At 43.8% G+C, this 25401-nt stretch overlaps 1 protein-coding gene across 5 annotated transcripts in view; it reads right to left on the reverse strand.

Moving 5' to 3' along the window:
• Positions 1-25401, reverse strand: part of NPHP3 (nephrocystin 3) — a 267264-nt gene that overhangs the window by 47777 nt on the left and 194086 nt on the right. For 3 of the 5 annotated variants that reach the window (XM_033929971.1, XM_033929970.1, XM_033929972.1), the window contains exons 27-28: positions 18641-18756; positions 10405-11404 (exon numbers count right to left, since the gene is read on the reverse strand). In XM_033929971.1, the coding sequence (XP_033785862.1) occupies positions 11224-11404; positions 18641-18756 (297 nt within the window). In that variant the 3' untranslated portion in view covers positions 10405-11223. Of the gene's footprint in view, positions 1-10404; positions 11405-18640; positions 18757-25401 lie in introns of those variants that run through there. The other 2 variants (XR_004538010.1, XM_033929973.1) reach the window with 2 other exon arrangements.

Genomic DNA, 25401 nt, shown 5'->3' on the forward strand with positions numbered 1-25401 from the left:
AAAACCCACCAGGATTTTTTAAAAAATCACTCAACTGGGCAGGAAAATCGAATCGAAAAACCAATTAAATAGGCTGAATCAAAATTTTTCTTCCTGAATCGGGCAGTTTGCGCTACTGTCTCAGACTTTAGAACTTGGGATTGGGGAGAGATGGCATCCTCAGTACTTTATAATGCAAGTGAAATGAGGATTTGGTCAGACTTTTGAAGGGTCTGCAGAAGAAAAATATTGTATAGGCCGGGGACATGAGACAGCAGGAAATGGGAACTTTTCTTCCTTCTATTTTTGTGAATGGAAAGGCTGAGGATGTCAGAGAGTTCAGTTAAAATATGTGCTTTATAAAAAAATATAATAATGTGTTTTATAAAGTTTATAAGCATTGCTGGCCTACCCGGTGAGGTGTTCCTAGTGGTGGTGGTGGTGGTGGTGGCAGTGTGTCAATGTGTTGAGAGGAAGAGGTGGTCTGGGAAATTCTCCTGAGCAAACTTCGGGCCCATTTCCACCCCCCAGTTAGTCCACTCCACTCAACTAGTTCACACACTGAGTGGGTCTTTGGGTATTGTGCCTAGGTAATTGTTTTGGGATCTCTTCCAGTGGTTTGTCAGTATCTCCTTGTAGTCCAAGGAAGGAAACTTTCTTAACCTTAGCATTGACCTTCAGAATATGTTTATAACAGGGCTGCTTGTGTGGCATTAGGCTATGTAGTGATTGAAAGAAAAAAACCAGACCTTTGCACATTTTTGTACTATATGGTGGGTGTATGAGGAGATTCACATTTCCTGCACAGTTACCGGTAAGTCCTTGTGAAATTACCTTGTTCTTTCTGTATTTGACATCTAGCAAGGTCTCTGTTTGGAAGGAAAGATCTAAGCTTAAAAATGAAGTGGCCAGAAGTTATGGTAAAAGCAGATAGCTTAGCTGGTTTTAAGAAAGATTTGGACAAATCCTGGAGGAAAAGTCCATAGTCTGTTATTAAGACATGGGGGAAGTGTCTGCTTGCCCTGAATCGGTAGCATGGAATGTTGCTACTCTTTGGGTTTTGACCAGGTACTAGTGACCTGGATTGGCTACCATGAGAATGGGCTACTGGGCATGATGGACCATTGGTCTGACCCAGTTAGGCTATTCTTATGTTATGTTCTCATCTGTAGGGGCCTTTGTTTTCACTTCTTATTTTAATGTATTTTTTTTCTGGGAACTTATCAGTGTTTTTATTATAATGGGAACAAAAATGGAAGAGAATTAATGTGTGTGGAATGGGGGGGGGGTAACTAATTCCTTCAGCTAAATAATTCAATCCACCTCAACCAGACATAGGAGAACTCGCACACCATTCACACACCCTCCAACCAAAAACGTCAAAAGAAAAAACTGTTCAACAACCTCCTAGCCATTCGAGCTGCAACACTCGACCCCCAACTCTATAACCTATTGACCTCGACCAAAGACTACAAAACCTTCAAAAAAGAAATAAAAACCTTTCTATTCAAAAAACACATAAAACCGAACTAACACAATCAGAACTGTCCCAAGCATCACCTGCAACTACTCCATATGTACTTCTCATGTCATGACAATTCAGACATAATTTATGTTATGTTATATTATGTTATGTTTGGAATAATGGTTACATATATGAGGTTCAATAAAAGAATATTTTCACTCCCTGTTTCTATTCTGACCATTTATACCGTTTCATGGTTATTACAAAAAATATTTTTTACATGGGGGGTGTCAAAAAATGATGGGCCCCGGGTGCCACATACCCTAGGTACTCCACTGGGTGGCTGTTTCCCACAGCTGATGTATGCTGTCGAGATTGCCAATCTTATCTGGAAATAAAGCCTTAGACGCTGTCTTGCCATACTTAGCTTGACTAGGGCTCAAAAGTTATTGGTCGCCTCAAGATAACAGAGAAGAACTCTCCACACATCCAGTAACTTCAGCAATTGGCCTTTTTCTTCAACTTCATGGAATGAAATGCAGGTAACCAGACTTCTTGATTGATGTGGAAGGTTGAATTCATAGAAACATAGAAAATGGTGGCAGAAAAGGGCTATAGCCCACCAAGTCTGCCCATTCCAAGTATCCGCCCCCCCTGAATTCACTTCCTTAAAGATCCCACGTGAGCATCCCATTTACTCTTAAAATCCGTCACGCTGCTGGCCTCAATCACCTGCAGTGGGAGTTCCACTGATCCACCACTCTTTCGGTGAAGAAGTACTTTCTGGAGTCTCCATGAAACTTCCCTCCCCTGATTTTCAGCGGATGCCCTCTGGTGGTCGAGGGTCCCATGAGACAGAAGATATCATCTTTCGACTCGATGCGACCCGTGATGTACTTAAACGTTTCAATCATGTCTCCCCTCTCTCTTCGTTCCTCAAGTGAATACAGCTGCAACTTCTTTAGTCTTTCTTCATACGTGAGATCCTTGAGCCCCAAAGACCATACTGATGGCCATTCGCTGAACCGACTCGATCCTCAGCATGTCCTTACGGTAGTGTGGTCTCCAGAATTGAACACAGTACTCCAAGCGAGGCCTCACCATGGATCAGTACAACGGCATAATGACTTCAGGTCTCCTGCTGACAAAACCTCTACGGATACAACCCATCATTTGTCTTGCCCTGGAGGAAGCCTTCTCCACTTGATTGGCAGCCTTCATGTCCTCACTAATGATCACCCCTAGATCACCATTTAGTGCAAAAGTTCTGCGCGGGTTTCTCTTACCCAGGTGCATTACCTTGCATTTTTTAGCATTGAAGCCTAGCTGCCAAGTCGTTGACCATCGTTCCAGCAGCAGTAGGTCCTGTGTCATATTATCAGGTAACAAGCTTTTGCCTACTATGTTGCAAATTTTGGCGTCGTCGGCAAACAGTGATACCTTTCCCCTAAGTCCTTGCGTCATATCTCTTATGAATAAGTTGAATAGAATTGGGCCCAAGACTGAGCCCTGTGGCCCCTCACTGAGCACGTCCGACGCTTCTGACGGGGTACCGTTCACCACCACCCTCTGTAGTCTACCGCTCAGCCAGTCCCCAACCCATGTAATTAGAGTGTCTCCTAATCCTATCGATTTCAGCTTGTTCAATAACCTTCAGTGTGGGACGCTATCAAATGCTTTACTGAAGTTCAAATATATCACGTCCAGTGACTCTCCGGCATCCAGTTGTCTAGTAACCCAGTCAAAAAAGCTAATAAGATTGGATTGGCAGGATCTACCCTGGGTGAACCTGTGTTGGTGGGGATCACGTAGGTTTTCATCATCTAGGATTGTGTCAAGATTCCGTTTGATCAGTGTTTCCATGAGTTTACACACTATAGACTCTGCCACTCTAAAAGATTCCTCGACAAAACCCTCGCCTTCCAAGCCACTAAGCTAAACCCATGGTTATCCCAAATGGCCCTCAAGGCCCCCAACTACCTCGGCTTTAGAAAACTACTCAAAACCCGCCTCTTCCAAGACCAGGATCCCAACGCCCCTTCTATCTAACACCCACTCTCCCCTCTACATCCTTCCCTCACCCCCCCCTGGCAACTTTGATCAATTTGTTATTGAACCGCTCATAACCCCGCTCAACTGCTGTAAACCACTTGTAACCTTGTTTAATTGATGTGAACCGCCTAGAACTCTTCCGGGTATGGCGGGATACAAAAATAAAGTTATTATTATTATTATAGACGTGAGACTCACTGGTTTGTAGTTTGCTGTCTCTGTCCTGCAGTCCTTTTTGTGGAGTGGAATTACGTTGGTGGTTTTCCAGTCCAAGGGGACTCTTCCTGTGCGTAGGGAAAAATTGAAAAGCACAGATAATGGTTCCGCCAGGACTTCACTTAACTCCCTGAGCACCCTGGGGTGTGGGTTGTCCGGTCCCATGATTTTGTTTACTTTGAGTCTTGATAGTTCGTTGTAGACGCTACTGGGCGTAAATTCAAAATCTTGAAACGGGTCTTTCTGGTTATCTCCCGTCTGAAGCTGTGGACCATCTCCCGGTGCTTCACATGTGAAGACTGAGCAGAAATATTCGTTTAGTAGTTCTGCCTTGGCAGAATCTGATTCTGCAAAGTTACCGTCCGATTGCTTCAGGCGTTCAATCCCATCTTTGTTTCTTTTCCTGTCACTAATATAGCTAAAGAAAGATTTATCCCCTTTCTTAATGTTCCGTGCTAGATCTTCCTCCATTCGAATTTTGGCCTCTCTGACTACTTTTTTGACAGCTCTTAGGGTGCTGAAGAAACTTAGGGCATTTCTGGTGGCTCTGCTGATTGACCTTTTCAATTAGTCTCTAGAGTTGGGCGTGGTACTGGAGGACTGGAGAAGGACAGATATGGTCCTTCTCCACAAAAGTGGAAGTAAGGAAGAAGTGGGGAATTACAGGCCGGTAAGTCTGACTTCTGCTGTAAGCAAATTAATGGAAACACTTTTAAAACAGAGAATGGTGAAGTTTCTTAAATCCTGTGGATTACAGGACTGGAAGCAACATGGATTCACTAGAGGTAGGTATTGTCAGACAAATCTGATAAATTTCTTTGACTGGGTGACCAGAGAATTGGATAGAGGGAGTGCGCTAGATGTGGTGTATTTAGATTTTAGCAAAGCCTTTGACTGTTTCACACAGATGTCTAATAAATATACTTAGCTCCCTTGGGATGGGTCCCAAAGTGATGGGCAGGGTCAAGAACTGTTTGAGTGGAAGGTGACAGAGGTTAGTGATCAATGGAGATTGGTCTGAGGAAAGGCACGTTACCAGTGGTGTGCCTCAAGGTTCTGTTCTTGGATCTGTTCTTTTTAACATTTTTATAAAGTATATTGCTTAAGGGCTGTTAGGTAAGATTTTCCTCTTTGCAGATGATAGCAAAATATGCAACAGAGTAGATACCCAGGATGGTGTGAATATCATGCAGAAAGACCTGGCGAAGCTTGAAGAATGGTCTGAAATCTGGCAGCTAAAATTTAATGCTAAGAAATGCAAGGTTATGCATTTGGGCTGCAAAAACCTGAGGTAATTTAGGGGGTGAAGAACTTATGTGCACGATAGAAGAGTGGAACTTGGGTATGATTCTATGTGATGATCTTAAGGTGGCCAAACACGTTGAAAAGGTGACGGTGGAAGCTAGAAGGATGCTAGGGTGCATAGGGAGAGGTATGGCCAGTAGGAAAAAGGAGTTATTGATGCCCCTGTATAAGACTTTGGTGAGATCTCATTTAGAATATTGTGTACAATTCTGGAGGCCGCACCTTCAAAAAGATATAAAAAGGATGGAGTCAATCCAGAGGAAGGATTCTAAAATGGTCCGTGGTCTTCGTTCAAAGGTGTATGGGGACAGACTTAAAGATCTCAATCTGTATACTTTGGAGGAAAGGCGGGAAGGGAAGATATGATAGAGATGCTTAAATACATACGTGATGTAAATACGCATGAGTCGAGTCTTTCATTTGAAAGGAAGCTCTGGAATGAGAAGGCATAGGACAAAATTAAGAGGTGATAGGCTCAGGAGTAATCTAAGGAAATACTTTTTTTTACAGAATGGGTGGTAGATGTGTGGAACAATCTCCCGGAAGAGGTGGTGGAGACAGAGAATGTCTGAATTCAAGAAAGCCAGGGATAGGCATGAGGGATCTCTTAGAGCAGTGTATCTCAAACTGTGCGCCGAGGCACACTAGTGTGCTTCCTGAGATTCCAAATGTGCCACGGCACACTGAGGAAGAAAAGAGGCGCCTGCCAGCTGACTTCCCTATGTGGGTCAGCGCCAGCGCTGCCCGATTCGCTGAAGGCCTGCATGTTTCCCCCTTCTCTCTAGCATCCTCCGGTCTCACCTTTAAAGCTAATTACAGCAGCCTGCAAAGGATTGCCAGTAGATAAAATGATTTTATTTTCAATATAGTGATTGAAATGTGTCAGTTTTGAGAATTTATATCTGCTGTGTATATTGTGTGTATATGAAAAATGAATGGAAATGAATGGGATCTGGGGCAGGGCTTGGGTGGGCCTAGAGAGGTCTATGGTTTGGGTACTCTGTTGATATTTGTTAGACTTAAGGGGTACTTAGCTTGAAGAAGTTGAGAAACACTGCTATAGGCAATCAGCTGGCACTAGTGCCTCTCCTTCTCTCCGGCCCTCTTCCCTGCTGACACCCCCTACTAGCATCTCAGGTCCCATCGCGGACGTCGACGTGATGATGTCACGCATATGTGTGATGTCATCACAGCAACATCAGCGCACTTCTGGGTGCCTCAGGCCGTGGCCACTACCTTTAGTATGCCCCGGCATAAGAACGTTTGAGAGACACTGTCTTAAAGAGAGGAAGAGATAACGGTTACTGCGGATGGCCCATTTGGCCTTTATCTGCCATTATGCTTCTAATCTAATCTAATCCTTAGGTTTGTATACCGCATCTTCTCCATGTTCGTAGAGCTTGGCACGGTTTACAGGAGATGAGATAGGAAGGAACTACAATAAAAGGTTAGAGGACGAAGTATGAAGAATATTTAGAGGACTTGGGATGCCAGATATGAAGAGTAAAGGTAAAAAGGAAAGAAATATGCACAAGAAAATCCCTGTTTCCATAACTTTGAGGTATGGCTGTCTGCATGATAGCACCTGCAACTCAGACTCTCCTCGCTGAGGTGATTGCCATCAGGAATATTGTCTTGACTGTAAGGTCCAGTAGTGATGCTTGGCTGAGTCCCTGTAGAACAAAGTTAAGATTCTAGGATGGAAAAGGCAGCCTGATTGGAGGGCGCAACCTGAGAGCCCCCTTTAAAAATCTGGCCACATCTGGATGAGAAGCTAAGGAATCCTTTTTCACTTGAACTCGATAGCATGAGAGCCCTGCTATCTGCACTCTGAGGGATTCAACTGCCAGTTCCCTCTCAAGTCCTGTCTGCCAAAATGCCAAGACTACAGCAGTTGAGGCTCTTAAAGGCCCTACATTGTCCTTGGCACCCCAGTGTTGAAACATCTTTCAGGCCTTAGCATAAGCCGCAACTGTCGTAGGTTTCTTGGCTGTAAGGAGATAGGCAATGCCCACCTCAGAGTATCCTTTTCTTGCTAGAGCTGCCTGCACAAGAGCCATGCCGTAAACCCAAAGTGTTCTGGATTCTCCGTGGGAACAGATCCTAGAGATTACAAATCTAGATGGATTAGCAATCTGAGATTGTGGTCCCTCTAGAGATGGACTAAGTCCAAGTACCATGGCCTACGGGGTCAAATCCGAGGTCACTACCAACCCAGGATGAATCATTATTCTGCAAATGACATGGCCTATCTTGGGCCATGGAGAAAACATGTATAACAACTCTTTCTCTAGCCACAGTTGAACCAACGCATCCAATCCAGTGCTTCTGGGCTTGAATCTTCATTTATAGAGGAGATCTACATATTTTATGTTGCTTATCCTAGTAATAAGAAGTGGATTTCCCCAAGCCATCTCAATAATGGCCTATGGACTTATTTTTTAGGAAATTGTCCAAACCTTTCTTAAATCCCACTAAGCTAACTGATTTACCACATTCTCCAGAATGCATTCCAGAGTTTGATTACACATCTGAAGAAATATTTTCTCTGGTTTGTTCTAAATCTACTACTTAGTAGCTTCATTGCATGTCCCCTAGTCCTACTATTTTTTGAAAGAGTAAACAAATGATTCACATCTACCCTTTCCACTCCACTCAGTATTTTATAGATCTCTATCATATCATCCCTAAGCCATCTCTTCTCCAATCTGAAGAGCTCTAGCCACTTTAGCCTTTTCTCATAGGGAAGTCATCCCATCCATGTCTCGTATAATTTTTGTTGTCCTTCTCCGTACCTTTCTAATTCTGCTATATCTTTTTTGAGATACTGTGACCAGAATTACACACAGTTTTCAAGGACTATATTAAATGTGGGGATGGGGAGGTATGTTATGTGATTTAATGGGTTTATTCCTGATGAATGGGATGGGTGGGGGAGGGATTTTTTTATATGCATTTGACAATAATTGTTAGAATGTCAAGTGATTTGTACGAATTATCTGATTGAATATTGTACACTTGTTGCAAGAGTTAAAACTGAATAAAGAATTTAAAAAAAAAAGGTGTGGCTGTACTATAGAGCGATGCAAGGGTGAATCAAAAATTAAAGGCAATTGTTAAATTACATGATAACTGGAACAGAACTTGCAAAATGTAACATATGTACTCGTACACTGTCTGTTGGATAGTTTGTCCACGGACAGTGAAATGCTTAGCCTTTAGTCGTCCAACAGAAACATGACTGCTCCATTGCAAGATTGCACCATCAAAGAAAAATGCATAGTACACTTTGGGCAGAGGGAGTGAAGCCTGTGGAAATTCATTGTCTGATATTGACTTAGTATGGACATAGCACCATGAATCAACAAAAGGTTTATGAGTGGGTAAAAAGGTTTAAAGTGGGAAGAACAGGTGTAAAATGATCCATACAACACTTTGTAGCAAAAACAACAGAAAGATGGACTGAGCCTTGGAACCACTCTTAACTGAGCACTGTGCAACTGAAATCTGCGGGGATTCCAAATTTAATTCCTGCAGTGAATCCGTAATAATTTCCAGAAGAGCTGCCAACTTAAAAAGACGGCGTACAATAGGATCCTTCTCCTGGTCAAGGGCCACCATTGCCTCTGTCTGGGAACCCAAATCTCCCAGGAGTGAAGCCTCACTCTGGGACAGTAAAGGCATGGACTGTGAGTCCTTCTCTGACTGGTCTTCTTGGTCCTGATCAGGGCTTTTTTTTTTTTTGGGGGGGGGGATTGCACTCAAGGGAACACCCCCTCTGTGCAGGCGTCATTTTGCCTACAGATGGTGTGGGAGGACCCCAACAATTTACATAATATTTCCACATCGGACTTGCAAAGTCAGGGGTAAAGCCCTGCACAGAGCCCATGTGACCTCTGTAGGGACTCACTTTGTCATCTCTTGGGCTCTGAAAGAAATTTATTTCCTGGAAAATAAGCCTCTTGCAGATCTATAGCCCTAGAGGTATCAGAGGGGGCTAAGCACATGGTTCCTACCCCCTCATATGCCCTGCAGCAAGTGGCACAAGGACGCTTCTCAGTCAACTATCCAGCGCAAATCTGGCATGAGAAAGGGATAGAACAGCCTGAGGGATCCATCCCTAACAATTTTAACAAAAAGTAAGGGGATTTGAGGCAGATAGAGGTTTTCTAATCCAAATTGAAAAATCCAGCAACAGCAACAATTTTGTACCAAAAGATGGCCTGGGGGAAATTCACCAAATTTATGGGAAATCCCCAAAATTATGGGAAAGATTTTTTGGAGTTAGGGGACCTTATCTCTGGCCCCAGAAACCTTCAAAACATCAAATCTCAGACCCTCCCCCCCAATTTTCCCTATCCTCTATAATAAAACCCTAAGCGCGCATGCACACTTAGGGTTTTGTGATTGCTGCGCCATGCTGTGTCGTTCTGTGCCGAATTCCATTTTGGAACACGGAGGCAGGAAACACGCCAGTGACTCTTCCCTCCCGCCCTCACTCACCAACTGCTGCCGCCACTGCTGCTCCTCTTCAAAGCAGCCTGTTGAGGTTTGCCGGCCGGCTGTAGTGAACCTCGCAGGCCACTCTTCACCTCGGTAGCACGTTCCCTCTGACGCGATTGCATCAGAGGGAATGTGCTACCGAGGTGGAGAGCGGCCTGCAAGGTTCGCTACATCTGGCCGGCGAACCTCAGCAGGCTGCTTTGTTGAAGAGGAGCAGCAGCGGTGGCAGTGGTTCGTGCCGCTGGGCCAGAAGACACCAGGAACCATGGATGGAGGGAGGGTAAGAACGGGAGGGGGGAACAGGAGGGGAGGCACAGAAGGGGGCCACGGAGCAGGCAGGCATGGCACAACAGGGGACCAAGGGGAGAGGGAAAGGGGGCTACTTTGGGGGAGGGGTGTGATGGGGCAGACAGCAATCATGGGGGGGAACAGAAGAGGGTCACGGAGCAGGCAGGCATGGCACAACAGGGGGCCAGGGGGAGAGGGAAAGGGGGCTGCTTTGGGGGGGGGGGTGTGCTGGAGGGCAGATAGCAATCATGCTTTGCTATGGGAGGGGGGGAACAGAAAGGGGCCATGGAGCAGGCAAGCATGGCACAACAGGGGGCATGGGGAGAGGGAAAGGGGCTGCTCTGGGTAGAGAGGTGTGCTGGGGGTAGACAGCAATCATGCTTTGCTCTGGGAGGGGGGGAAACGGGGGCCATGGAGAGACAGGCAGGCATGGAGCAACAGAGAAATAGAGGTAGGCAGGAGGCCAGGGAGACAGACAGAAAGAAAGACAGACAGACAGACACACAGGGGGCCAGGGCGAGACACAGACAAAAAGAATGACAAACAGACAGACAGCCAGCATCCAAGGAGAGAGAGACAAAGAAAAAAACCCAGATAGACATCTACTCTAGCACCCGTTAATGTAGTGGGCTTAAACACTAGTAGGCTACAATAGCCTATGCTCACAATGCTGTGCTAGTGTCTGCCTGCTTCAGCTGGAAAAATTGGAGAAGACTTCTGCCTCACACCAAGATTATAAAGGTCCAAACGCTGCAATCTTTGGGCTGCCAGTCAGGCCAAATTTGGACTGAGACCTCAGACCCCACTGATTATCACACCACAATGGGGGGAGGGGAAAACAGATGACACCTGCCAAAACCCAACCCGACTGCCATGGGGGTCAAATATCCTGTGCTTAAGCTCCCTGATCCAATCAGGGGTGAGCTAGCTTCAAGAGGAGTGCATCCCAAGCTCCACAACTGTTAATGCGGGCCGGCTCAGCAGGTTCCCTCAAAGGGTTGCTCTGCTAGCTGCAGACTTCGTCTCAGAGTGTCTGTATCTTTTCCCCGGCAGGGTTGCCCCAGGTTAGTGGGTACCTCTGTGGTACCGAAAGCTTCGGGATTTGGATTAAAAAATAAAACCACAAAATAATAAACTGTCAGAGCAGATCAGAAAGACACTTTCTCAACTTGCTTGTAGTAAAAAAAAACTGAGGAGGCATGGGTCAACTCATGGGGAAAGAGGTGAGCTAAAAGATGTAGATGATATCCTTCTGCAAAAACTTGCAGTTTCAGGGAGATAGCCCTACCATTCAGGATTCCTAGACCGTTTGTACTAGAACACTGACCATTTTAGTAGCCACCCTTTACATTGTGATTTTGAAATATTTCTCAACATATTAATCATTTGACCTGCTTTTTTTACACTCACACACATCACCTATGGCCTGGGTCCAAAGAGGTATTTGGAGGAGAAGTGTTCTTTACACTGAATGCGTCTGCGCTTGATGAGTGGTGCGAAGGAGCTTTCCCCCCTAGCAGAGAAGGTTCGGCTTCTTTAATTTCCATGGCTCTCTTGTATAGTTCTGCTGCCTTTTCAAAATTTCCTTCTTCATAGCTACAGACAAAATAATTCAACAGCAGACTGAAAATTTATTTTTGGTAGAAGATTTTCAAACCATTATGTCCAATGAGAGAACAGCAACTTGAAAAGCAAGAATCAAATAAATATAACTACATTTTAAAGATTGAGTTCTTGTGGCTTCCTGGGGAGTCCATCTACAAAATACATTGGGTTGGATTCACCCTTGCTCTGAACAGAGAATGACACAGGGACTGGTACCCGTGAATAATCCCAGAATGGGGACAAATTGTGACCCTGGGTCATTCTCTAAGACTAGCCTTAAACAGGCTGTTCTAGCTAGATAGAACAGTATCTATAAAATGCTAGCATGAATATGTAAAAAACATATCTTCGACAATTGGCAATTGAATTCAATGATTTAAAAAACTGTAGAAGTTGCTTTTGGATTTAAATGAACTACTGTTAAATGACATCATTTGTATCTTGTTATGTTTTAAAACCTGAATAGGAATAAGCATGGGGGAGGCAGGATGGCTGTGGGGATTTGCTCCCCAACTTCTTTGAAGATGCTTTCAATTCCAAACTCCAACCCACCTGTTAAGCAGCAATATCTGTATTCACTATGTAATTCCCCCCACCAGATCACTGTGTACTGATGCTCCTTCTTGTCCATTTGTCTGTCTTGACTAGATTGTAGGTTTTTTTGAGCAGGGACTCTGTTCTATGTTTTGATGTACAGCACTGCATATGTCTAGCAGTGCTTTAAAAATGATTAGTAGTAGTAGGTCTGCCTCTGATATGGAAACAAGAGTCCACTGTTAAGACTCCTCCAACCTGCAAAGTCCTTCCATGATGTGCCCAGTTGCTCAAATATCTTATTGTTATTGCAATTTGTGAAAAACTATATGAGAAATTTCACTGCGCCATAAAAGATTTATTAATGATACTGTCTAATTTTTTTATAAGTTAGGAAACAAAAAGAAGGGGATCATAATAAATATAAAGTTGAGTTTAGGGGTAAGTACAATTTAACAGCTTCTATTTTTCCCCATCATGAAAGATATAAAGGAGCCCATTGTTCTAGAATAGATTTTGTTATAGAATGGAGAATATCAGTTTCAAGGTTTGGTCAATGGAATTGCTATACCAGCAGGACTGGATTAATGGGTAGGCCAAGTAGGCACGTGCCTAGGGCCCAAAATTGTCAGGAGGGGCCCGCTGAAGGAGGGTAGACAACTCACCTTACCAATTTTTTCTTTTTTCCAAACGGCAACAGCAACAGCTATGGGCCCCCCCAGGCATCAATGGCAACATGCCCCCCCCCCCGGCATCAACGGCAACGTGGCCGGCTCTGCTCCAAGAAGGTCCCACAATGACTGCGTCTTCCGGCACATTTACCTTCTGACGTTACTTCTGGAGAAGAGCCGGCAGATGCAGTCATCGCGGGACCTTCATGGAGCAGAGCCGGCTGTGTTGCCGTTGATGCTGCCAGCTGTTCTTTTTTTTTAAATTCTTTATTCATTTTCAATCTTACATCAAGTGTACAAACTTTACAACAATACAGTTAACACATCACTTGACATTCTTTCTATTTTATCTTATAATACATAAAATTACCACCCTCCCCTCCCATCATTCCCTCTATAATTTTCCCAACATGAATAATAAAATATGAAGCCTCCCCTTTCCTAACATTAAACAGTGTTCAATAGAAAATGGTATTTACTCATTACAATAAGAAGTTAATGGCTCCCAAATTTTATTAAATTTCTTATAGCTTCCTTGTTGTATAGCTATTGTTCTTCCCATTTTATATATGTGACATAATGAATTCCACCAGAAATTATAATTGAGTCTACTGTAGTTTTTCCAATTACTTGTGATATGCTGAATGGCGACTCCTGTCATCTAATATAATAAAATGGTAGGACGCGCATGCGCACTAAAAAAATCGTGTTCCCTGATCCCGTCGCGGAAACACGAGTGCGCATGCGCGCCTACTACGTCACCTCAGCCTGCTCTCCACCTCGCGCCGCTACAGGCCCCACACTCGCAACTCACACATCCGCTGCAGCCTAGCAACTCCGACCACAACCTTCCCCCCTCAACCGCCTAGGAGCTGCGGCGGGGGGCTTTCAGAACAGAATATGATTACCATGTTTCTTTAGGTAGCCCTGGTTGTTTACTTGGATTCAATGTCAGCATTAGGGTTCGCCGGCCGCCAGCCGTGAGTGCTGGGTGAGGAAGGCCGCCGCAGCCTCGCCGCTAGGTAGGGGGACAACAATCGCGCTTATGCTCAAGCCGCTGCCACAACTCCTCTCTCGAACCGCACCAGGATCGAGAGAGGAGCTGCGGCGGGGGCTTGAGCATAAGAGCCATTGTTGTCCCCCTACCTAGCCGTGAGGCTGCGGCGGCCTTACAAACCCGGCTCACATTGAATCCAAGTAAACAACCGGGGCTGCCTAAAGAAACCGGTGCTTGGCCCACCAAACAATTCCTGCCGTTGCCGAAATTTGCCCCACCGTTCCTTCCCTTCCTCCATCAGGTCAGTTCAGCTCCATCTATGTTAAAAGCAGCTGCTTTGAATTTGGAGCCCTGCCGCCACCGTAACACGTTCCCTCTGCCGCGGTCCCATATGTCAGAGAAGGGGCGGGACCAAGGCAGAGGGGAACGTGCTACGGCAGTGGCAGGCCTCCGATTTCGATGCGGATCCTTTTAACATTGGTGGATTCACTGCACCTGATGGAGGGAGGGAAGGAAAGGTGGTTGGGTGCTGTTGAGCCCCTCTTTGCCCTCAGACCCTTTCCTAACTGCTCCCTCCTGTCTCAGACCACTGGGGGGAGGTGCCTGTCTTCAGCTGCAGGGATGGAGGGAGGGAAGAAGAAAGAAGGGGCCCTGGCAAGTGAGTTATCAAAAGCCAACCATAACCTGGGACCCCTACATGATATGAATAATGACCAGACAACATAAGGTAAGAAAAATAATTTTATTTTCTGTTTTGTGATTACAATATGTCAGAATTTGAAATGTGTTTTGAGGGAGGCTGCCACTGCGGCTTTGGACAGAGGGGTACCATTTTCGTGGGAGCCGGCCTTCGGAGAGGCTTGGGACGCGGGGACGGATGCGGGAGGGGCTGCCACTGCGAAGGGCTTTGGTGGGGGAGCCAGCCAGACCGCGAGTGTGGGGACGTTGTAAGCATGGATTGGTCAATGAGCCGCCGCTTCCGAGGCTTTGAAATTGCTCTCCCACCGTCACTCCCTCCCGCCCCGGCTCTGCCTCTGCCTCTGCCCCTGCCCAGGTTCAAAAGCAGGAGAGGTGATCATCTAGCACCCATTAATCTAACGGGCTTAAACACTAGTTATCAATAAAAGATTATTGTTATTTGATGATATTTGGCTCTTTTTCCTCATAGACATACCAAATATTACTGTATCATCAGATAATGCCACATGCTTTTCCAATAAACAATTTACTTGATATCAAATTGAGTTCCAAAAGGCTAAGATAAAGGGACAATAAAACAAAAGATGATCTAAAGTAGAGAATGACACGGTGACGGTTTACCCGCGGCCACCGCATTTAAGCCGCGGGTCACCGCCGAAAACGGGGAAGAAAACTAGCAGTCGCTGCGGTGACGGGGACAAGGCCATTCACCGACCGCGGAAACGGTGAACAGGTTTGTCCCCGCGGGCCAATGTACCCCCTTCTAGGAACCGCTATTTACCTGTGTTTCACCGTGCTCCTCATTTGTCAGATCAACCCTTCCTGCCAATCGCAGCAGAAGGGTACCCAACCCCTCCTGCCGGTCCTCCCAATGGCCTCCCCTAAGATCGCCGGCAGGAGGGTACCCAACCCCTCCTGCTGGACCCCCCCCCCAACGAACCCTCCCACCCCGGAACCCCCTTAGTCTTACTTTCCAAGTTGGACCGGACAGCTCCTCGCTCGTCTGGCCAGCAGGCCTGCCTCCGTCCAAATGAGGCGGGCCCGCCCCTCCCCTCCCCTGCCTCCCAATGGCCTCCCCTAAGATCGCCGGCAGGAGGGTACCCAACCCCTCCTGCTGGACCCCCCCCCAACGAACCCTCCCACCCCGGAACCCCCTTAGTCTTACTTTCCAAGTTGGACCGGACAGCTCCTCGCTCGTCTGGCCAGCAGGCCTGCCTCCGTCCAAATGAGGCGGGCCCGCCCCTCCCCTCCCCTGCCTAACCCACAGGATCCTAGGGCCTGATTGGCCCAAGCACCTAAGGCCCCTCCTATAGCGGGAGTGGCTTTAGGTGCCTAGACCAATCAGGCCCTAGGATCCTGTGGGTTGGGCAGGGTAGGGGCGGGCCCGCCTCATTTGGACGGAGGCAAGCCTGCTGGCCATACGTGTGAGGAGCCGTCCGGTCCAACTTGGAAAGTAAGACTAAGGGGGTTCCGGGGTGGGAGGGTTCGTTGGGGGGGGGGGGTCCAGCAGGAGGGGTTGGGTACCCTCCTGCCGGCGATCTTAGGGGAGGCCATTGGGAGGACCGGCAGGAGGGGTTGGATACCCTTCTGCTGCGATTGTCGGGAGGGCCGTGGGGGGGGGGTCTACAGGAGGGGTTGGGTGCCCTCCTGCCATGATCGCTGGGGGGAGGGGAGACTTGCAGCCGTAGCCGCGGTCACTATGCTAATCACGGCAGGGAGATCTTTGCCGCGATTAGGTACATTTAAAGTACATGTCGTGTTTGTTTTTGCATTGCTAGCCCCAGGGGTGGTGGAAGATTAGTGATTGAAAAACTGTATGAAAAATAACTATTTTAAATTTAGTGATCAAAATGTGTCAGTTTTGAGAATTTATATTAATTAATTTTTTCTCTGCGTGTTTTGTTTTTGTATAGTTATTAACTAATATTTAACTAAGTTTTAAAGTTTTAAAGAATGTTTCCTTTATACGTAAATAAAGAAAAGTGAATGGGATTGCAGTGGCGGTGACGGGGCGGTGAATGGGTTGGCAGTGGCGGTGACGGGGCGGTGAAGAGGATGGTGAGACGGGGACGGGGCGGTGACGGGGATGGTGAGATGGGGACGGGGCGGTGACGGGGATGGTGAGACGGGGACGGGGCGGTGACGGGGACCAATTTTTTCACCGTGTCATTCTCTAATCTAAAGTCCCTACTTCAAGATTACATTGCCAGCATCTATTAGACTTTGAACTATTTAACTTTTGTAGTCTAACTGGGGTCCAAAATGCTCTATGCAGAAGAAAAAACCAAGTTTGTCCCATAAATCCAGACACTACATCTCATCCTCCAAGACCAAATTTGTGGCCATTGAGATGCTGAAATTTGATGCTTAATCTCAATGCTCCAAATATCTCTAAGACCATTTTTGGGTTTCTTTTTAACAGAATCACTTATAATTTTATACCACTGCGCGGCCTGGTGTCCCAGAAAGTCCGCCTGAAAGCCTAGAAATTCCAGACTATATTGCGTATTCAGATTTTTCCAGTCAGGGAACCCTACCTGAATGGCCTGCTTCAGTTGCAGCCACCTAAAACTTTGTGATTTATTAAGACCATATTTATGCTGCAACTGTGAAAAATCAAGCAGTTTACCATTTAAAATATCATTTAAAGCCCTTATTCCTGCAATCATCCAATGCTTCCAGATGATCTTAAATCTGCCAATTTGAATCTTGGGGTTTAGCCATATGGTTTGATTTGTTGATTTACTAATAGGAATATTTGTTAGATTGCTGACAAATCGTAAGGTTTTCCATGTGTCCAATAAAATTCTATTATCTTTATACAGTCTAGGCATCTTGATACTAAGGACATGACAAAGATGTAAAGGAAACATGAGTCGCCATTCCAAATATAACCAATCTGGGGTGTAATCAATGAGCTCAGGGAGGACCCAATACATACCTTGGCGTAAAATATAGGCTTGATGATACCTATAAAAATTTGGAAAATTTACCCCTCCCTCCTTAATTGGTTTTTGTAAAGATACTAAAGCGATTCTAGGAGTTTTACCCAGCCAAACAAATTTTGTAAGAATAGAATTCAATTTTTTATAAAAAGACCCCTGAAAAAAAACTGGTATCATTCCCATTGGATAACAAACCACAGGCAATATCATCATTTTAACAGTTTGAACTCTTCCCCCACCAAGACAAATGCAAAGGATTCCACTTCTCACACATTTCTATCACCTTTTTTTAATATAAATTTTTCATTTTCTTTCACCGTATCTTCTAGTGTGTTTTTAATCCAAATACCTAAATATTTTAGTCCATCTTCCTTCCATACAAATGAGAATGTATCAAACTCCTTTTACAATGTACATTAAGTGGAAGAATTTCAGATTTACTTAAATCCTGAGAATTTTCCAAATTTTTCTATCAATTCCAACAAACATGGAATGGTTATTCTTGGATTTCTCAAATGAAGTAATATATCATCTGCATATGCAGAGACTTTATATTCCCAATCTTTACGGGGAATACCCTGAATTCCCTTTGCTTGTTGAATAGCTAATAATAAGGGTTCTAAAACAATATCAAAGAGCAAAGGAGATAATGGACAACCCTGCCTAACTCCCCTATACAAATTAAAACGTTGCATCAGAGGAGAAGCGTCCATAGACGCACGTGACTTCAGGCTCCGGCTGCTTGAACAAATTAAATTAAAACGTGCCACGAAGGAAAGGGGAAGGGAGTGAGGGAGATAGATGCGATGGTGATTGGTAGCTAGACAGGAATGAGGGAAATAGATGCGGCTGCGATTGGTAGGTAGGAAGGATGGAGGGGGCTGCACGTGATCGGTGACCGTCCGCGTTCCCTCCCTTAACTGCGGAGACAAGGCCATTCACCGCTCCATGGGGTGGTGGATGGCCTTGTCCCCGTACCCGTGGTGAGCACTTTCTTTTTCCCCACCATTTTGGTGGGTTACCTGAGGCTAGCCACGGGTAACAGCCACCATGTCATTCTCTAGCTGGAGGTGACTAATCTTTTTTTCATAGGTCTGTGGTGGAGCTGTATGCATCACTGAAGAATCTACAGTGGTTTTGCCTCCTGCATGTCCCAAAGCTTTTTGACCAGGATGATACCTTTTGATCAATCAAAATACTTAAAGAGTACCTCACTTATAAAATGGTTATTAATCAGCAAAACATAACTAGTTAGAGAGATTTGTCCTCCAAAGCTAAAAACAAAAAACCTACAGAGGCTGACTCATGCCCATAGTTAGCCTTCAACTTTAAGTTAAGTATAAATACTACCTAGAAAGCCAAATATAAAAGTTATCCTTACCTCAGCAGTGCCGTATTTTTCAGTGTTTCACCCACTCGAGGATGCATGGGACCCAGGCTATCTTCATAAATCCTTAATGCACGCTCATACAAGGGAAAAGCTTCAATATGCCTTTTCTATTAAAAACCAAAACATGGAAGTAAGTTTACTGTGGGCCAAGGGATGAGGCAAGGATGTCCTTTGTCTCTGTTCCTTTTTGTATTGACCTTGGACCCATTGATTCGTGAAATTCTTGCTAATCCAGATATTATCAGAGTGGATATCAGGTCTTCTACTTTTAAAATTGCTGCTTTTGCAGATGATATTTTAGTGCATTTAACAAATCCTACGATATCATTACAGTCCTTAATGGAAAGTTTTGCTAAGTTTGGTGATTTTTCAGGATTTAAATTAAATATGGAAAAATCTGAAGCTATGGCTACAAATGATAGTTTACGCATACATTGGGGTCCTGATTCTTCACTAAGATAGATGGAAGATCAATTTAAATACTTGAGTATTCATATTCTGGTAGATTCTAAATTTTTAAATAAATCTAATATTCCAGATTTACTGAGTCATACAACACCAAGATTGTGAAATGGCAGTCTTTGCCTTTATCCCTAGATGGGCGTATAGCTCTTTTTAAAATGGTTCTTTTCCCCAAATGGTTATATACTTTTCAACTGCTTCCCCTGGAATTGACAAGTAGAGACTGGCGGAAATTAAGAACCGCAATTACTAAATTTTGTTGGGCCGGGAAAAAGCCAAAATTATCTTTTGATATTTTATTAGGATCAGGGAAGAGAGGTGGTATGGGACTTCGTATCTATCGGAGGGTTTGTTTATTAAGACATATTAGGGATTGGGTTCTGGATGATGTTTTATTTACTCCAGTAGTTTATGAAAAAGCCTTTTATCATCCTTTAATTTATTATTTCTTCTTCAGGTACATCAGTCTAAATTACCGGTTCATTTAAGATATAATTCTATTTTAACTCCGTGTTCGAATCCTAGCGACTTGATGCATTTACAGAGCTGAAAAGAAATCTGTTTTGTGCTAGTCTAGTAATGTCCTTCAATGTTATCCCCATGGTTGTTTTCAATGTGTCCAGCCATCTGATTGCACATAACAGTATTTCAAACAATGTAAACCACATTCAGATTGGGTTCAGTGCCAGGAAGAGAAAGTTGAACTTTCAGCTTAAACAGTTAGGAGCCACAGGCCTGATCAAAAAGCCATGTTTTTATGCTGACTTTAAATTTCTTAAAGTAAGTCATACTTTAAGTTTATTCCAAGTCACAGGAGCCAAGAAATAAAAGGCACTATGTTTGGTGATCTTAACATGCGCTTGTTTGTGGCCCAGAAGTGTCAAATGAATCATTCAGGGAACATAGAATGTGTGATGGAGTAAGTGTATGGAATAGTAAAACTAGCCAAATAATCTGGACAGCCTATTTTAAATGCCTTAAAGGTTGTGATTAAGATCTTATAAATAATTCTCTTTTTTTTGATCGGGAGCCAATGTTTACTTTTATATTTTATTATATTTTAAATAATGAAGTAACTTGATCTGATTTCTCAGCATGATGTGAGTAACTTAATTGCTATATTTTGAATTGATTACACATCTCCCTCGTTATTCGCGGGGGATAGGGGCAGAGCTGGACCGCGAATAGGGAAATACCACGAATATCCAGCTCTGACCCACCCCCGCCTCCCTCCCTACCTTGGCATCCCGGCCTTTCCTGGTGGTCTAGCAGGCTTTCGGGGCAGGAGTGATCTTCCTATGCTCCTGCCCCGTGCAGATCGCCAATAGGAAATGACTGCCATGAGTTCCCGTAGTCTCTCGAGACTACGGTGGGAGCTCATGGCAGCCATTTGCTATTGGCGATCTACACGGGGCAGGAGCGTAGGAAGATTGCCCCTGCCCCGAAAGCCCACTAGACCACCAGGTAAGGTTGGGATGACAGGGGGAAGGCAAAAATAGGGGGGGGGGGGAGTTTCCCCCTGCCTCCCCAAAAATCGCGATTATGTGAAATTGCGAGTGCGGAAACCGCGAATGGGGAGGGGGAAGTGTAAAGTTTTTTTAGAACTGAAATGTGGAAGACCTGTACATAACATAATCACACCAATCTACTTGTATCTAACTCAACTGTATTTCAAACTGCTGTACTGTAATTCTAATGATAGCTCAATGTTCCCCTGTATTGAATGATTACTCCATCTCCTGTCTCTGATAACTACCTCACAGTATGCTTACTTTATATTTCATTGCTGTAACTCCTAAACATAATGTAAACTTCTTGTCAAGGTATGTATTGGATCCTCCCAGAGCCCACTGACAATATTCCAGACTGGTTTTGGCTAGAATGGAGACTCATGTTTCCTTTACGTCTTAGTAATGTTATTAGTATCATAATGCCAAGGCTATACAAAGAACATAAAATTTTTATGGATACATGGAAGACTTTAAGATATATAAGTAACCTAACTCCTATTCCAATTAGCAAATCAACAACTCAAACAATTTGGCTTAACCCCAAGATCAAAATCGGCGGCTTCAAAATAATCTGGAAAGATTGGATGTTAGCAGGTATTCGTATTTTAGACGATATAATAAAAAATGATAAGTTGCTGGAGTTTTCACAATTGCAACATAAATTTGATCTTAATTAAACACAATATTTTAGATGGTTGCAATTGAAGCAATCCATTCAGGTAGGGTTCCCTGAATGGAAAAATCTTACTAATTATCATAGTTTGGAATTCTTATGTTTCCAGATAAATTCAACAGGTCATGAAGCTGCACAGTGGTATAAATTAATATCTGGATATATAAATAAAAAACCAAAAAATGGTCTTAGAGACATTTGGAGCATTGAGATAAAACATCAAATTAATGCATCTCAATGGCCACAACTTTGGTCTTGGAGGTTAAAATGTACGGTGTCAGCATCTATGAAACAAACTTGGTTTTTTCTTTTGCATAGAGCTTTATGGACCCCTACACGTTTACATAGAATTGATAGCTCTAAATCTAATAGATGCTGGCACTGTCATGTTGAAATTGGGACATTAGACCATCTTTTATTCTTTTGTCCATTCATCTTAACATTCTGGAAATCAATTTGGCCCCAAATAAATAGGATGTTAGAAAATCCGGTAGCCTTGACATATGATACTATATTATTTGGAACAACAATGAGAGCAAGAAGTCAAATTTCATCAAGTAATAACAAACTTCTATTTATTTTAACTGGAATAGCAATACAACAAATCACTTTCAATTGGAAAAGACATGATAGGTTGAATTACACCTTCTGGTGGAATTCTGTTTGCCATATATACAAAATGGAGCTCACTATAGCAACACAAAAAGGTTATATTAATAAATTTCAAAAAATCTGGAGACCATTAACAGAATTTTGTAAAGAATAATAATTTTCCCATGTTTAGAATTTGATTAAAAGGGAAAGGGGGGGGAACATATTTCTGAATAATATACAATATATTAATACTTGAATGTATAATATGAAATATGGAAAGAATTTGCATTTAAAAATTTATTCATGTATATTTGATTAGAAGGGGGGGAGGGGAGGGGATAATATTTTATTAACTAAGAAGTATATAAATTTAGATTTCTGAAATAATATGAATATTATATTAATTTTTCTAAATGAAATGTTAACTTAAATATTAATATATGAGCTTATCAAGTATGTATATTTAAAATTATTATTAAATTTATGTCATTCACTTGATGTAACATATGAAAATGAATAAAGATTTACAAAACAAAAAAATGTAAACTTCTTGATTTGTAAGTCATCTTGAATCTAGATAGGCAGTAGAAACCTCTACTGCGGCTTAGTAAAAGGGGAGGGGGGGGGGTGCAAACGAGAATGATTTAATTTGAGTGCTTCCTATTTAGCTACTTTGCTACCATTATAGATTAAAATGTAAAGTGCTGTTATATCGATTGTGGTCAAAAATCTGTACAAATATAACCATGCTACATGCAAAATATGACCACAGCATGAAAGAAAGCTAATGTAATCTCAGGAAAAGTTCTGTGTGGTGGTTAGAGGGGAATTTTATAACACTGAATATCTGAGGATCATGCCACCAGCAGCCAAAAACCACCAACTACCACTAATTGCATATTTACTCCAACATAGCAGCTGATGCTCAAAAGTACCACAAGCATTAGCATGCCTAATACATTCCAAGTGATACATTCAAGGGCCATCCCCCCTCAAAATAACTCCGTAATGAAGCCTAAGTAATAACCAACATTGATTGCTGGCAGGGCATCCCAGCCACCATCTTCCCAGCCCACTATGGACATACCTGTTTAGAGGTACAACTTTCAAACTCCTCCCCCCCAATCCACACACATGTACAAGTCATCCATACTAGTAAAACCCCTCCTCCTCCCAATCCCCCAAGCCCCAATCCTTCCTTACTCCCTCCCCCTACACACATGTGCTGTTTTAACCCCCTTGGGGTCACTCTGATCTCAGATTCAATACTCCCTCCCCAAGTTGATGTGAACAACAACCCCCCAAAACCACCACCACCAACAACAACTTCATTCAATCCACCATCCAAAGATCCTGGGAATATACACAGTCAGTGTAGCACTGCAACAAGTCTCTAGGTCTACATATATGTAACAGTAAAGCAAAGTATAGTCTCCCACAAAAAGGCACATGTATGATCCCAAGCTAAAATGGTGTAACCAACAGAGAATATGGAGTCAGTTATGTTTTATTCAGTCCATCCACAAATTGCATTGCCTCAGTAGCTGTTTCAAAGATAAGCGATTGACCATCTAACCAAGTTTTTAGACAGGCTGGATAAATCAGACTGAAACATATCTGCTTGGACACCAGGTGGGCAAATAACAGTGAGAAAACTTTTTGCGCCGCTGAGGCTCTTGTTTAGTAATCCTGAAAACAGAGGATCTGCCTGTTATTGTACTTCAATGACTTTCCCACCCAAAGTGCCTGAAGTATACTTGCTTTGTGGGCATAATTTAAGAGCTTCAAGATGATCACTCTAGGCCTCTCCATAGAACCTCTGTTGGGACCCATTCGATATGCCCTTTCGATCTGCAAAGGGCCCAATGTTAAGAAAAGCTCTAATGATTTCACTAGCCAAGTTTCCAGAAATGTGTGCAACATGGCATCAGTTAAGGATAACGGCAGGCTGATGAGCTGCAGATTATACCTCCTCGACTGATTCTCTAGTCTAGGTCATCCAGTTTATTTTCCAGTGCCATAATCTTCTCCAGAGTCCAAGGTTTCTCATCTGCCAAAGCTTGCACCTCATCTGCTACATTACCCACTCTGCGCTGTACCTCATGAAGATCCAACAGAAAGGCAATAAACTTGCTGCTCCATAGAGCCTAGTTTATCTAGAATCATCTGTAGTTGTCTGCCAATAGTGAGCTCTAGAACCATTTGCATCTTGGCGGTGATCTCTGCTGCTCATGCGGTACATGATGTCGGGGAAAGAGGAAACACCTTTGTCTGCCATTTTGGGCTCCTCCAGTCTGCTTTTTTCCTTCTCTTTTTTGAGGGACTTATGAGGCCATTTGCTGGCAGACATGATGGAAATGTAACCAGATGAAATTTGCTGCTATTTTTGCCACTTTATCTACCTAAAACAAGGTCCTAGTTTGCAGGTAAAATTCAGATTAGTACAGGAGCATCAGGAGATGAAGTTCCTGTGACTTCACTACTCTATACCTGTCATGCTACCTAACTGTGGGCACAGACCAAATCTCTAATAAACCAATCTGCCACTCACTCAAGGATGTGAGCTGAGTTTCCAATATACTTTAAGTAAATGGCCATACACAACCAGTAGTCCTCCCACAAAGGCCTATGCATAAGCAGTAGTCTTCCAAGATAGTCCATGCACAATCCTTACATTTCTCCTTGAACACCCAGGAGACATTGTATTCCTCATCGGAAGACCCCTTCTTGGTCAAGGTGAGCTCCAGGTTCTCACACCTCCCCTCAGGTTCTGGGAGAGAGAGGTCAACCAAGTTGACAGTCTTTCTTGTTTTAGGGCTCAAGTCTGAAGAACTACGCTAGCATCTCATCCAGACATTGCCCAATTTTTGAAGGGTGCACTATGCATCAGACCTCGGTCAAAGCCCTATTCCCTTTGTGGGTCTTAACATGGTTCTCCGTGGCCTCAGCCAAGCTCCTTTTGAGCCGCTGAAGGAAACATCGCTGATGGATTTGACAAGATAGTTTTTCTGGTGGCTGTGACATTGGCAAGACCAGGTGTCAGAATTCCAGGCTCTTTCTTGTAGGGAGCCTTTCCTTAAAATCTTTGACACTGGAGTCTCTTTACACACCATTCTTCCATGACTTGGAATTTGGCTTATGAGTTTCAACAGGACAGCTGTAATCAATCCTGGCTGTATTCGATCAGTTGAATTTAATTATCAATTAAATTGGGTTAGTTGTTTGACAGATAAAAATAGAGATAGGTTAGGAAGAGGGGTACAGATAAAAGTAGAGAAAGGTTAGGAAGAGTATAGATAGAAGAAAAAGGGGGATCATAGGGCTATGTCAAGGAACACCGGACAGGTCATAGACCTGCTGGGCCACCGCGGGTGCGGACTGCTGGGTGCGATGGACCTCTGGTCTGACCCAGCGGAGGCAACTTCTTATGTCTTATGTTCTTATGAGGCATAGAGGGATATAGGTGACTAAAAATTATGCCGTGTGCGGATTGCTGGACTAGATGGACCGAA

The sequence above is a fragment of the Geotrypetes seraphini genome, chromosome 2, assembly GCF_902459505.1.
Source record: "Geotrypetes seraphini chromosome 2, aGeoSer1.1, whole genome shotgun sequence".
Lineage (NCBI taxonomy): Eukaryota > Metazoa > Chordata > Amphibia > Gymnophiona > Dermophiidae > Geotrypetes > Geotrypetes seraphini.